This window comes from Antennarius striatus, chromosome 2, assembly GCF_040054535.1.
Source record: "Antennarius striatus isolate MH-2024 chromosome 2, ASM4005453v1, whole genome shotgun sequence".
In the NCBI taxonomy this organism is placed as follows: Eukaryota; Metazoa; Chordata; class Actinopteri; order Lophiiformes; family Antennariidae; genus Antennarius; species Antennarius striatus.
In genome coordinates this window covers 21,927,379-21,942,702 of record NC_090777.1, presented here as the reverse complement: position 1 = coordinate 21,942,702, position 15,324 = coordinate 21,927,379, and the positions used below count along the sequence as shown (strand labels likewise).

The 15,324-nt window shown below is 45.1% G+C and overlaps 1 protein-coding gene across 3 annotated transcripts; it reads left to right on the top strand.

Annotated features, from left to right (window-relative positions):
- Positions 1 to 246: 246 nt before the first annotated feature.
- Positions 247 to 15,226, top strand: abcd1 (ATP-binding cassette, sub-family D (ALD), member 1). Of its 3 annotated transcripts, none has more exons than XM_068336918.1 (17): positions 247 to 356; positions 5,665 to 5,914; positions 6,008 to 6,114; positions 7,308 to 7,465; positions 7,558 to 7,745; positions 7,860 to 8,034; positions 8,131 to 8,321; positions 8,528 to 8,708; positions 9,370 to 9,512; positions 9,722 to 9,890; positions 10,083 to 10,177; positions 11,644 to 11,789; positions 11,980 to 12,125; positions 12,366 to 12,450; positions 12,693 to 12,818; positions 13,119 to 13,206; positions 14,489 to 15,226. In XM_068336918.1, the coding sequence occupies exons 2-17, from the start codon at positions 5,786 to 5,788 to the stop codon at positions 14,597 to 14,599; spliced, it is 2,238 nt and encodes a 745-aa protein (XP_068193019.1). In that variant the 5' UTR covers positions 247 to 356; positions 5,665 to 5,785; the 3' UTR covers positions 14,600 to 15,226. The 3 variants fall into 3 exon arrangements, with proteins under 3 accessions (XP_068193019.1, XP_068193011.1, XP_068193028.1); XM_068336910.1 differs by lacking the exon at positions 247 to 356 and adding an exon at positions 363 to 730; XM_068336927.1 differs by lacking the exon at positions 247 to 356 and adding an exon at positions 1,984 to 2,097.
- Positions 15,227 to 15,324: the final 98 nt, after the last annotated feature.

Below are 15,324 nucleotides of genomic sequence, written 5' to 3'. Positions count from 1 at the left end.
AACAAACTCTGAGAATCCGCTTGTCATGCATTCATCATAATAACCATCAGTAAATACGTCATCTGATGAAATTACGTCATCTGTTTGATGAAACTTAAGAGGAGTTCAGTTATTAACGCTAAACGTGTTCCGACGTATTCTGCTTGGACAGCCGTGTTTCCATTAAACAGAATAAATCGATAAAATGATCTGATATTTACAACAACTTTGAACCGAAAAGACTTAAAGTTCAGGTGGAGGAGGAGGAGGAGGAAGAGCAGAAGGAGAGGTAGGAGGAGAAGTATGGTGTGTGTAGGAAGGAGTGAAGGAGAGAAGGAAGTATGACGTCAGGATTGGAACGCGGCCCTTCGTTTCAGGTAAACACGACGAACTTTGTTCACCGACATCAAACTGATTTAAAAACTGATTCGAGTGCTAGAACTGATCTGAGCACAGCTGAACTGCGTAGAGGAAGGCGGAGCAGCGATGTGCAGTTCTCACAGCAGATCTCAGATCAGGTTAAACCCACTGGACTGGCAACTTTGAGGTCTTTCATGTTTCCATCAGAGAAGTTCCTGTTAGCCATTAGCTGCAGTTAGCATCTCGCGTCCATCCCGCCCCGCGCCCGTACGGCAGCAGCTGACGCTAGGAGGAACCAACGACAGCAACGGGACCGGGTCGGTGGTCCACAGACCGTTCGCTGGGTCCCGTTAGCAGAAGACAACACGGGGGACGCGTAGAGAAGCTAACGGTAACCGGAGCTAACATAGGAGTCGGAACTGGGTGACGTCACCGCCGCTAGTGTGAACGGTGTCATTGGCTGTGGTTCGGTGGTCGGACCGGTCGGTCACGAGCCTCTCATCCGCTTTAAAGTTCATCGACTCTCAAAGAACGTGATGTGACGTGAAAGTACTCCTCTGTAGTACTGTAGTGGTGTTTTAGTACTGGTGTGGTGATATTGTAGTAACACTGCAGTTTGTAATGGTGTTGTAGTAGAGTAGTAGTAGTACTGTAGTAGTATTGTAATAATACTACATTAGTATTGCAATAGTCTTGTAGTAGTATTGTTTTAGTACAGTAGTACTGTCTAACAGTGTTGTCGTAGTATTATAGTACTACTGTAGTAGTGTTTTATTACTGTGGTAGTATTGAAGTGATAAGAGTGTTGCGGTAGTGTTGTATTATTGTAGTAATACTGTAGTACTACTGTAATGATGTAGGAATGTAGTAGTAGTACTATAGTAGTATTGTAATATTGTTATAGTAATGTTGTAGTACAGGAGTAGTGTTGTAGCAGTGCTGTAGTAATGTTGAAGTAGTCCAAAAGTGTTGTAGTGGTATTGTAGTGCTTCTGTAGTAGTGTTTTATTAGTGTTGTAAAGTGATAATAGTGTTGTAGTGTTGCAGTACTACTGCAGTAGTGTTATAGTACTGTAAGAGTATTGTAGAGATACTGTAGCAATACTGTAACAGTGTTTCAGTAGTACTGTACTGTTAAAGTACCTCTGTAGTGTTGTAGTAGTGTTGCAGAACTACTTTAGTAGTGTTTTAGTACTGTAGTAGTATTGTAGTGATACTATTGCAATACTGTAATAGTGTTATTGTAGTGCAGCAGGAGTCCTGCATAGTGCTGTAGTGCAGTAGTAGTGTTGTTTTTGTGCTGTAATAAAGTTGTAGTACTGCAGTAGTTTTGTAGTTGTACATAAACATACACAGCACTTTGAATTTGAATGTCAAACTTTATTTGTGTTGTGGAAAAAACGGGGCCCAGCGTTCTTCTCTGGACTGAATCGTCCAGCGCTCTCTGGACCAGAGAGGGTCAATGATCTGACAGAGGTAGCGATTAAGCTTTATTCAGACTTTCACTCTTTGCAACCAATCAGAGTGTAGGATTAAAACAACAATGAAGGATAAACAATGATGATAAATTAAAATAATTGCAATGCTATTATTAAAACCACATCCTTTGAATGTTCCAGCGGTTTGGATTGTAAGATCTGAGCAGCTCCACCTGGCATCTAAGTCCTGCTGTGAAGAGGAAGATCCAGAGGATCTGAGAACTAGCTACTCTTCCTCTGATTGGCTCGGAGTGATGATGATGATGATCAATATGATGATGGTGATGGCGATGTGTTTACTTTAGTCTTTCACTGAAGTTCAACCACAAAAGAAATGTCACTGTCATACAAGCCAATTAGAGGTCGACTGCACGCAGAAGCACACACACGCTCACATGTTTTGCCAGCAGTCTCTCTGCACCAGTCACCTGACACCCTCTAGATTTATAATCCTGCATGACATCATAAATATTTAAGAAGAAATGAAGTTTTTTTGCCCCAATGGGGAAAGGATCTTCTCACTCATGTTATATTGTTAAACATGCATATATATGTGTGTGTACAGGTCCCAGAAACACACACACGCACTCGCGCACACACACACACCAGGGGCCTGTAGGCATGCAAATAGAAATACAGAGGGAGGCAGAGCGATAGGTAGCTACTTCGAGGTATGCCCTGATGAGCAAATATGATCAAACATGAATCTGGTTTCATACAGGATGTGGTTTAAATGTCAGGAAACAAACATCTTGGACTCTTTATCCAGTTTGTTTGTGAACAGGTTTGACTTACCTTACCTTCCCATGGGCTCACCTGTGGGAGGGGCCATAGGAGTCGGGTGCACTCTGAGCTGGGCGGTGGCCGAAGGCAGGGACCTTGGCGATCCGATCCCCGGCTACAAAAGCTGGCTCTTGGGACGTGGAATGTCACCTCTCTGGCAGGGAAGGAGCCCGAGCTGGTGTGTGAGGTTGAGAAGTTCCGACTAGATATAGTCGGGCTCACCTCCACACACAGCTTGGGCTCTGGTACCAGTCCTCTCCAGAGGGGTTGGACTCTCTTCCACTCTGGAGTTGCCCATGGTGAGAGACGCCGAGCAGGTGTGGGTATACTTATAGCCCCCCGGCTTGGCGCCTGTACTTTGGGGTTCACCCCAAATGAGAGGGTAGCCTCCCTCCGCCTTTGGGTGGGGGGACGGGTCCTGACTGTTGTTTGTGCTTATGCACCAAACAGCAGCTCAGAGTACCCACCCTTTTTGGAGTCCTTGGAGGGGGTGCTGGAGAGCGCTCCCACTGGGGACTCCATCGTTCTGCTGGGGGACTTCAATGCTCACGTGGGCAATGACATTGAGACCTGGAAGGGCGTGATTGGGAGGAACGGCCCTACCGATCAGAACCCGAGTGATGTTCAGTTATTGGACTTCTGTGCTCGTCATGGACTGTCCATAATGAACACCATGTTCGGGCAAAAGGGTGTCCATATGTGCACTTGGCACCAGGACACCCTAGGCCGCAGTTCGATGATTGACTTTGTGGTCGTGTCATCGGACTTGCGGCCGCATGTCTTGGACACTTGGGTGAAGAGAGGGGCGGAGCTGTCAACTGATCACCACCTGGTGGTGTGTTGGCTCCGATGGTGGGGGAAGATGCCGGTCCGACCTGGCAGACCCAAAAGTATTGTGAGGGTCTTCTGGGAACGCCTGGCGGAATCCCCTGTCAGAAGGAGTTTCAACTCCCACCTCCGGCAGAACTTCACCCACGTTCCGGTGGAGGCGGGGGACATTGAGTCTGAGTGGACCATGTTCTGCGCCTCCATTGTCGAAGCGGCTGACCGCAGCTGTGGCCGTAAGGTGGTCGGTGCCTGTCGTGGCGGCAACCCCAGAACCCGTTGGTGGACATCGGCGGTAAGGGATGCTGTCAAGCTGAAGAAGGAGTCCTATCGGGCCTTTTTTGCCTGTGGGACTCCTGAGGCAGCTGATGGGTACCGGCTGGCCAAGCGGAATGCAGCTTTGGTTGTTGCTGAGGCAAAAAGTCGGGCGTGGGAGGAGTTCGGTGAAGCCTTGGAGGACGACTTCCAGACGGCTTCGAGGAGATTCTGGTCCACCATCAGACGTCTCAGGAGGGGGAAGCAGTGCAGCATCAACACTGTGTATAGTGGGGATGGGGCGCTGCTGACCTCAACTCAGGACGTTGTGACTCGGTGGGGAGAATACTTCGTAGACCTCCTCAATTCCGGTGACACGCCTTCCCATGAGGAAGCAGAGTCTGGGTTCTCTGAGACGGGCTCTCCTATCTCAGGGGTTGAGGTCACTGAGGTGGTTAAAAAGCTCCTCGGTGGCAGGGCCCCGGGGGTGGATGAGATCCGCCCGGAGTTCCTAAAGGCTCTGGATGTTGTGGGGCTGTCCTGGTTGACACACCTCTGCAACAATGCGTGGACGTCGAGCACAGTGCCTCTGGATTGGCAGACTGGGGTGGTGGTCCCCCTTTTTAAGAAGGGGGACCGGAGGGTGTGTTCCAACTACAGGGGGATCACACTCCTCAGCCTCCCTGGCAAGGTCTATGCAGGGGTTCTGGAGAGGAGGGTCCGTTGGGAAGTCGAATCTTGGATTCAGGAGGAACAGTGTGGTTTTCGTCCTGGCCGTGGAACAGTGGACCAGTTCTACACCCTCCGCAGGGTCCTTGAGGGGGCATGGGAGTACGCCCAACCAGTCTACATGTCTTTTGTGGACTTGGAGAAGGCGTTCGACCATGTTCCTTGGGGGTTTCTGTGGGGGGTGCTTTGGGAGTTTGGGGTACCTAACCCCTTGATAAGGGCTGTTCGGTCCCTGTACGACCGATGTCAGAGTTTGCTCCGTATTGCCGGCAGTAAGTCGGATTCGTTTCCAGTGAGGGTTGGACTCCGCCAAGGCTACCCTTTGTCACCAATTCTGTTCATAACTTTTATGGACAGAATTTCTAGACGCAGCCAAGGCATTGAAGGTGTCCAGTTTGGTGGCCTCAGTAGTCTCTGCTTCTTGCAGATGACGTGGTGCTGTTGGCTTCATCAAGCCGTGATCTCCAACTCTCACTGGAGGGGTTCGCATCCAAATGTGAAGCGGTTGGGATGAGAATCATCGCCTCCAAATCTGAGACTATGGTCCTCAGTCAGAAAAGGGTGGAGTGGGGATGAGATCCTGCCCCAAGTGGAGGAGTTCAGGTATCTCGGGGACTCGTTCAAGAGTGAGGGTACGATGGAACTGGAGATCGACAGGCGGATCGGTGCAGCGTCTGCAGTGATGCGGACTCTGTATCGGTCCGTCATGGTGAAGAAGGAGCTGAGCCGAAAGGCAAAGCTCTCGATTTACCGGTCGATCTACGTTCCTGCCCTCACCTATGCTCACGAGCTGTGGGTCGTGACCGAAAGAACGAGATCCCGGATACAAGCGGCCGAAATGAGTTTCCTCCACAGGGTGTCCTGGCTCTCCCTTAGAGATAGGGTGAGGAGTTTGGTCATCCGGGAGGGACTCAGAGTTGAGCCGCTGCTCCTCCGCATCGAGAGGAGCCAGATGAGGTGGCTCAGGCATCTGGTTAGGATGCCTCCTGGACGCCTCCCTGGTGAGGTGTTCAGGGCATGTCCTACCGTGAGGAGGCCCCGGGGACGACCCAGGACACGCTGGAGAGATTATGTCTCCCGGCTGGCCTGGGAACGCCTTGGGATTCTCCCGGAGGAGCTGGACGAAGTGTCTAGGGAAAGGGAAGTCTGGGCTTCCCTGCTTAAGCTTCTGCCCCCGCAACCCGACCCCGGATAAGCGGAGGAAGATGGATGGATGGATGGAGGTTTGACTTACAGCTGGTCTCCTGTCACTGCAGGTGGAACACGTCATAATGTTTCCATGACGACGTCATCACAGAGTGCTGTCCACAGTGGACCACTAGTTTGGACTGTTACCATACCATCCTTTGATTGGTTTGCTGTAATCTGCCTGTCAGCATGCAACTGACCTATCAGAAGCTGCCAGCTCAGCTGAGGCGGAGCTCAAAACTCAGGAAGCTGATGGCCGTGCTGGTCACTGCCTACGCAATCAAGAGATTTTCACCGTACGTATGGAGGAGGATCCAGGTGAGACACACAACTAGACTATCTACACACACACACACACATGCATACACGCACACACACAACAGGTGACTTGCTGTTTTGTTTGTTTTTTAGAGGAGTGCAGCAGGTAAACAGCTGGGTGTGTCCTCAGGTGTGGTCAGCACATCCTCCTCCAGCTGTGTTGACAACAATGGTGAAAACAAGAAGAGGAAGAACAACAGGTGATCCTCACTGATAAGCATCATCATGCAATTTCCTCCGGGATTAATAAAGTATCTATCTATCTATCTATCTATCTATCTATCTATCTATCTATCTATCTATCTATCTATCTATCTATCTATCTATCTATCTATCTATCTATCTATCTATCTATCTATCTATCTATCTATCTATCTATCTATCTATCTATCTATCTATCTATCTATCTATCTATCTATCTATCTATCTATCTATCTATCTATCTATCTATCTATCTATCTATCTATCTATCTATCTATCTATCTATCTATCCATTTAACTTGCAGTAAACCCTATCAGAAAGTTGGCTCAGCGTAAATCCATTTTAAACACAATTTAAACTTAACTACACCCGACTCACTCATGGTTTAAACCAGGTTTAAATTTTGACAGCAGGATAAAGAACCTTTGTGTTCCAGGTACTGTCCAGATTAACCAGACGAAAGTGTGATTCCAACCTTTTCCAAACTTGGTCCTATTATGAAAAACAAATTTTTCCAGGTCTCTATATACAATACATAACCCTACCAAATCCTAGAATTTGTAAAACAAATGGGTCAAGTACTGACTGTAGTCCTAAGAATGTCACGTTTCAAATCAGCGCCTGACAGAGATAGACACTGAAAACTGCTCAGTTGCTGCGTGTATCCAAATATGGTGTATCTTCAGCATCATAGTGAACACACACAATCTTCAATGACAAACATTAAGACCACAAATCTGTTTGGGGCAATAGATTTCAAATGCAGTGATGTTGGACATCTGTCAGCTGTGTGACATTATTTTAAAAAAGTATAATATGGGACATTTAAAATATTATTAACTTTAACATGATTTAACCTTGATTTAAACTTTTCATAATCTTGACTTGAACTTTACTATGCTTATTTTAAACCTAACTTTAATCTGACTCAAACCTTACTTAAACCTGATTTAAACTTGAGTTAAGTCTGACTTGAACCTGATTTAAACTTGATTTAAATCTCACTAGAACCTGATTTAAACATAAGTTAAACCTGACGTGATTTAGAATTGATTCGAACCTGACTCACACCTGATTTGATCTTGAGCTATACCTGACTTGAAACTGAATTAACTTGAATTAAACTTGAAATGATCCTGATTTAATATTGAGTTAAACCTGACTTGAACCTCTTTGTAACTCTGTCCTCAGGTCTCCGTCAGTCAACAGAGACTTCATCCTCAGACTGACGCAGCTGTTAAAGCTGTTGTTTCCACGGTTACTGTGTCCAGAAATTGGCCTGCTGGTCCTGCACTCCATTACGCTTATATCCAGAACTTTCCTGTCCATCTATGTTGCTGGACTGGACGGTCAGTCAGAGCAGGATTGTTCAGCGTGTCAGCAATACTATTGATTTGTAGTTGTGATAGTGTGATTAGTAATCAATGCTATTGATTACCAGGTGTCATAGTGAAGTGCATTGTCCAGAAAGATCCTCAAGCCTTCATGCTGCAGCTCGCTAAGTGGCTCCTAGTTGCCGTTCCTGCAACATTCATCAACAGTGCCATTAGATTTCTGGAGGGTCAGCTGAGCCTCAGGTTCAGAGGCCGGTTAGTCGACCACGCCTACCAGCTGTACTTCACCAACCAGGTAAGACACACACAAACACACCTACTCCAGTCAACACAGTGGCCATTGATTCTCACCGTTGCTCTAGAACATTCCACACTGTTGTTATTTCACTGACGTTTGTTCATTCTGCAGACTTACTACCGCGTCAGTAACATGGATGGACGTCTGTCCAATCCTGATCAGTCCCTCACTGAGGACATCGTCATGTTTTCAGCCTCTGTCGCCCATCTCTACTCCAACCTCACCAAACCCATCCTGGACGTAGTTGTCACCTGCTACACTCTGTTCCGGACCGCTCACTCCAAAGGTGTGTGTGTTTCGCTGTGTTCCAACAGACTGACAGGAAATGGGCATGTCATCTGTGAGAAACAGTCTTGCTTACCATGTGACCATCCTCCTGCAGGCGCCAACACCACATGGCCCTCCGTCATTGCCGGCCTGTTGGTCGTAGTCACCGCCAAAGTCCTACGTTCCTGCTCGCCTCGATTTGGGAAGCTAGTGGCTGAAGAAGCAAAGAGGAAAGGAGATCTGAGGTACATGCATTCCCGCATCATCGCCAACTCCGAGGAGATCGCCTTCTACGGAGGACATAAGGTAAAACAAACGCACCCTAATGGCTAAAACTCTGGCAATCACACTTTAAATTAAAGTTATAATATCAACACAGTAAAGCATTTGAGTGTGTTTGATTTGCAGGTGGAGGTGTCTCTGCCTTAATGATGATGAATGTGGACATGTTTGATTTCCAGACAGAGATGTCTCTGTGTCAAATAATGACTTTGGGTGTGTTTGATTTGTAGGTGGAGATGGCCCAGCTCCAGAGGAGCTACAGCTCTCTGTCCTCTCAGATCCATCATATCCTGCTGAAGCGTCTGTGGTACATCATGTTAGAGCAGTTCTTGATGAAGTACGTATGGAGCGCCTCCGGCCTGGTGATGGTTGCTGTTCCCATCATCACTGCCACAGGATACTCCCAGTACGGTAAACAAAACAAAAAACATGTCAGGATATTATCTTTATTGTCATAGTCAACTTTATTGTCAAAATAAAAATGTACCATATATGCACGACATACAGCACATGAAATTACAGTCCTCTCAGACCCACAGGCAGTAAAAAAACATGAAAGAACCACTCTAGCGGGAGAGAGAGGCACCGCTGCCTGTGCACGCGCCGCCATCCTACCCTATCCCAATAGGAAACAGAACCCAACAGAATATTTAAGGATCTGCTTGTACAGACTTGTGTCAAGTGCCCAGTTTCGCCTTGGCGGTGCCTCAAAGGATGAACTAAGAGATACTCACTTAAACAAGTGATATAAAGATGAGCATGTTAGAACTCATACACTTCCCATCAGTGATCCCCTACATTGGCGATGACCAATGAGAATCTTCCACCTGCATTTAGGGGTGTGGCCTAGAGCAATGATTTTTTTATTCTGTTTGAAGGATGAAATAACCTGGAAGTTCATTATGTGTCTCCGTCATCCTAGGCCACACCCTACATACTTGTGCAAGATTTTCATTGGTTGTTACCGCAATCCCCATGAAGTTGAACCATAAACTACTTTTAAGTCTCCTGATTTTCTTGGTGATGTCATCACTTATCAACCTGTTTCACCTTTGACCTGTGATGTCATCAGACTCTGAGGAAGTAAAGCAAGCTGCCATTCTGATGAAGGAGGAGGAGTTGGTTAGTGAGAGGACGCAGGCTTTCACCATGGCCAGAAATCTACTCAATGCCGCCGCCGATGCTGTGGAGAGAATCATGAGCTCATACAAGGAGGTGCACATCCCCTGCTCCTTTAACTCCTTGCTTTTAACTCCTCTTAACCCACCCTCTTTTATTCCTCCTGCTGTTTAATTGCTCTGTTTCCTCTTTAATCTCTCCTTGTTAAATTTCCTCCTTGTTCTATAACTCCTGCTCCACTTCCTGTTTAGACCTCATGTGGCTCCTCAGGCTCCTTCTCACTTCCTGTTTGTGTTTGTCTTCAGGTGACGGAGCTGGCGGGTTATACTTCTCGGGTCTCTGAGATGTTGGGCGTGTTTGAAGATGTGAATAAAGGAATATATCGGCGGTCGGCAGACCATGAGGAGGAGTCAACAGGAAGAGGAGGAGTCATCCAGCATGGTCAGCGAGTCAGTGGTCCTCTGGAGATCAAAGGTAGGGAGTTGTAAGAATCAATCAATGCTGTAATACCTGACATCATCAAACATGACACATTGTTGTGTGTGTGTGTGTGTGTGTGTGTGTGTGTGTGTGTGTGTGTGTGTGTGTGTGTGTGTGTTTGTGTGTGTGTCTGTGTGTGTGTGTGTGTGTGTGTGTGTGTGTGTGTGTGTTTGTGTGTGTGTGTAGGTCGTGTGATCAGCGTGGAGACAGGGATTCGCTGTGAGAACCTGCCAATCATCACACCAACTGGAGATGTAGTGGTTTCCAGCCTCAACATTCAGGTAACAGTCAGCGGTGCCATGTTAGTGGGCGACCACATGGGGGCAGCGTCGCTCATGCAGTGAACCGTTTTCTTGAAGACAAGACAATCCGTAATTCTCTTATCTTGAGCTGTTAATCCAGAACCTATACATGGGTTATGGTGGAGTCTGCCCCAGTTGACATAGGGTGAAAATTCAGGGTAAACCCTGTACAAGTTGCCGGTTCATCACAGGGCCACATAGAGAGACAAACTCATGCCAGTTTGTTGCTACCTGTCTACATGGTGCATGTCTTTGGAGGCGGGAGGAAACTGGAGTGCCTGTAGAGAATCCACCCAGACACGAGGAGAACAAACTCCACACAGAAACGCCTCTGGGTGGCATCAAACCCACGACCATGCTGTGAGGCAACAGCGCTATCCACTGTGACCTGTGATGTCATCAATCTGGAGTCACTAAATGGTTCCATACATGTCATATAATTGATCAGTGATAGGTTCCATGATGATGATGTCATCCAGAGTACACATGCTCATGTTCTTCTGAGTCTAGTCGCATGTTCTTCATGTTGGTTCTGTTGTGGTTCTGCCTATGTTGACGTTACTGAGCCAGGTTACTGATCCGGGGTTCAGACTTAACAAACCGGGTGTTTTCAGAGGTTTAACACACACTAGAGTGATGTCACCATCGGTTTGTTCGTCTGTTATGGTAATGTGTTTAAAAGAGGGTTGATATGTCCAAAAGTAGAACAGATTTGTCCCTGTTTTCTTTTAGTTTGCATTTCTTCCTCCATGGGGACGGTGTTCTTGAATGGGACACGAGATCAGCTTGTCGTGTCATGTGTGTCGAACATGTTGTCATCATGTGATCTTTGCCTGTCTATCAATGACCCAGAAGAGATAAGCATGAAACAAATCACATTGTCGGAAATGAACATGCTCACGAGGGACGGTGATGACTTCACCTCTCCACTGAGCATGCTCAGTGCAGTCGCCCCAATCTGCTCTCATCTATCTGGTTTTCATCAGTTCTATCTGTTCTTCTCTCATTCCTTCACCCGTCTGGGAGTAGGGTCAGAGGTCAGAGCCCCATTAGCATTTACTGAAATGCTGTGTTTGTGTGTGTGTTCTGACACACACAATAGAGGGATTATGGAGTGACATTTCTGAGCTGAAGAACGAGAGGAAGACGCTGATGAAGGAAGCAGACAGGATGGACGCGGATGAAACGGCTCTCTGATGTCTGATTCACCACCTTTGACCTCTGTGCGCTGTGATTGGTTCATTGCAATAGTCTCGCAGTTGCATTGCTGGCGGTGGTTTTAACGCTGCTTGTTGGTTTTCAGTTGTAAAAAAACGACCTCCCAGATTCCTCAGCTTCTTCGATGTGGATCCATGATGTCATCCCTGATACCTGACCCAGAATGGATTTCTGTTCTACTGTAGTTCCTGGACTCAGGAGGTTCTCACATGTGTTCTCTCTGTCAGGTGGATGAAGGCATGAATGTGTTGATCACTGGTCCAAACGGTTGTGGGAAGAGTTCTCTGTTCAGGATCCTCAGCGGACTCTGGCCCGTTTATGGAGGGGTCCTGTACCGACCAGAACCAGAGCACATGTTCTACATTCCACAGAGGTACTACTATTACTTCTCCTACTGAACAGACCACGTTCTTGACGATTCTGGCCCCCCAACCAAATCTGATGGTTCTAACAGGGGACAATAAATGGGACCTGAAAAGAACACTCCTAAACCAGGCGTCTATCCTGTAGCGGTGATGTCATGGTGATGTGGTTCTGTGTGTGTGTGTGTATGTGTGTTCCAGGCCCTACATGTCTGAGGGAACCCTCAGAGACCAGGTGATCTATCCAGACTCAGTGGAAGAGATGGTCCAGAGAGGAGTGTCCGATTCTGACCTGGAGCAAATACTTCGGACCGTCCACCTGGTCTACATCCTTGATAGAGAAGGAGGTGTGTGTGCGTGTGTGTGTGTGTTATCAATATTCAAAGGAAGTTTTGGACAAAGATTCTTTATCTGTAAAACATTTGTGGAGCTTCAAAACAAAACATTGTTAACAATATTTAGCTAATGTTAACCACCTAACAGACTAGTGTTAACTAGTCAGAAGAATAATGTTCACTGGTCAGCAGACAAGCGTTAACTAACAGTCTAGTGTTAAACTGGCTGTCATGTTGTGTGTTTTGTGTCAGGCTGGGATTCTGTCAGCGACTGGAAGGACGTCCTGTCTGGAGGAGAGAAGCAGAGGATGGGGATGGCTCGCATGTTCTACCACCGGTAACTGTTGGGTTGTTAGCAACTAGCAGCTAATGACTATAAGCCTTCAGTAGCTAACTTATAAAGATAATGCCTCCAGAGTGAGTGTGAGCGGTCCAGGAAGAATCAGAAAGAATAATGCCAACCGGTTCTCTGACATCAACACTGGTGCAGCGCCAAAAAACGAGAAGAATATGTGTGAGGAATCTCTGTAACAGGCTCTCTCTCTCTCTCTGTCTGTCGTATGAATGTCGCTTGCCCAGCCCTCGGTATGCCCTATTGGATGAGTGTACGAGCGCCGTTAGTATCGACGTGGAGGGAAACATCTTCCAGGCGGCAAAGGATGCAGGGATAGCCTTGCTGTCAATCACGCACAGACCTTCCCTGTGGTCAGCACACACATACATACACACACACACACAGACACGCGTGTTTGCAGACAAGATTTATTAATATTGATTGTATTTAATTATTTTAATGTTTAATTTATGTGTAGACATGTCTGCATCCTATATAGAATAGATAATATTCTAGAGTGTAATATTGATAATAGTATCATATACAGTAAAATACACTCAGGAGTCTGACTTTTAACAGAAGCTTTAACCAGCAGGGGGCAGCGTAGCCCTGAGCTGATATGAGCAGCCACACCCTGACACCTCTCTCTTCTTCTGTTCTCTTTGAAACAGGAAGTACCACTCTCATCTGCTCCAATTTGACGGAGAGGGAGGATGGCGGTTTGAACCTCTCGATGCCTCCACCCGTCTGTCTCTACAGGTCTGTGCTGGTGGTTAAATCAAACGCTAAAGAAGTCTGTGATGGTTTCTACTGTATATACACTTGAATTAGTTTACTGAAGAACGCAAGGAATAACATCATAACGTCTGTTTTTAAAATCAACTACAGTACTAGACTGAAAAAAATTTAATTTATTAAGTAAATTGTAAATTTTGTTTGTGTGGACAAAAAATATTATTGTTACAGATCCTCAACATATGAACATAATTGGTTTGGAGAGGTTGTTCATAAATTGAATGGTTCGTAAGTTGTTATTTATTAAATTTTAATCTATAGTCGCCATTTGAGGTCATTTAAATGCCATTACTAGTCTAAAAACAAAAGTAACATTCCCTAAAACTTACTAGAAACAATAACAGCAGATAAAAACAACTCAAATAAAATGAAATTCAGGTACAGATTGTTTCGAGTTATGTCATTCTCGATAATGCGTTGGTTATCAAAAAAAAACAACACAAAAAATAAGTTTGCGTCATTTCACTCGACATAACGTCTGTCTGCGACAAATCTTGGGCTCTTAAAATTACTAGAAAACCATTGAAAGGACATGAAAGCATGTTTCTGTGCAAAAAATAAGAATAAAAATATATAATCATATTAAAATTCAAATGAAGGGCAATTGATTCGCTGTGGCGACCCCTGAAGGGAAAAGCCGAAAGGAAAAGAAGAAGATATTAAAATTCAAAATTCGTAGTATAGTTCCAGCATTTACCATTAATCGTCAGTCCTGAGTCACGCAAATATGTTGAGTTCAGATTAGTTTATGCCAAACTTTTGCTCCTTATAATTTAATCATTGAGGAGAAGTAAAAGAAGGAAAAACTTCAAGGGACTCTCAACCAGTTAAAATGGGAGCTGATGAGTCCATTGGTTGGAGGTCCTATTGCTCCTCCCTGAACAGGAAGTGTACCTGTGTTAACTTCCAGATTAACATGGCTAGCACCAACACAAATTTTACTTTTTCACAACATGATGGATGCAGACGAAAACCTGAGGTAGAGAGCAAAATTTAAAGAAGAGATTTATACTTTAGATGATTGATCAGTGCCCTTACACTGTGATGATGTCACCCACTCTAATGATGACGTCACTTCACCAACAACGATGTCACCATTCCCATTCAAGTGGGAATTCCTGTAATTCACACCCATTACAAAATGTGAAAGCATTCAGAGTGACCCCAAACCTAAACAGGGATTTCATGAAAATCTGTGTTCACGTTTTTTGTGTGCGTGACATCAATGTTGTTTCTGTGTGGTCAGGAGGAGAAGCTACGTCTGGAGAATCAGCTGTCAGGAATTCCCAGGATGCAACAGAGGCTGGCCGAATTGTGTCTCCTGCTAGGAGAGAGGGAGGGGGAGGACACAGAGTGATGTTTATACTGGTTACCATGGAGATGGGATGACCTTGACTTTAACTGTTTTTTATTATTTTTATAGAATGTAGTGTGGCCATTTCACTGTAACACCAGAAACTATATTATTATTATTATTATTATTATTATTATTATTATTATTATTATTATTATTATTATTATTATTATTAATAGTACATTTATCAGTACTATTATTGGTAGTATTACTATTACATCATCTTCAGTATTTTTTCTTTTTATTGTGACAAACTTTTTCCTGTGCGATTGTTTTAATTGTTTGATGAAAGATGACACATCTTGTTATGAATAACGTTGTTTATGCAGGTCACAGGTCGTCATGGCGACGGCCAAACTTCATTGAACCACTTTGAATTGTAATGAATGTCAAACTGCTGCTGGAGAGATTTAATAGAAATATCTTTATTGATGGAGAACAGAAGCTTTCATACCTGAAGGTTTTATTTGCGCTCTGTATGAAGAAGATGAAGAAGAAGAAGAAGATGGTGATGATGATGATGATGATGATGATGATTATGATGATGATACTGTGATCATTCAGAAGGAAATGAAACATAAATGTTGGGCTTTGTCTTTTCAAAATAAAGCAGAAGTCTTCTGAGTAACATCCAAAGATCAAAACATTGAATCATTAAGATGTTGATTAGACATTGATTACTAAATCTTCTTATTACAGAGGCATTGATTCTATGATTGGAAGGTGCT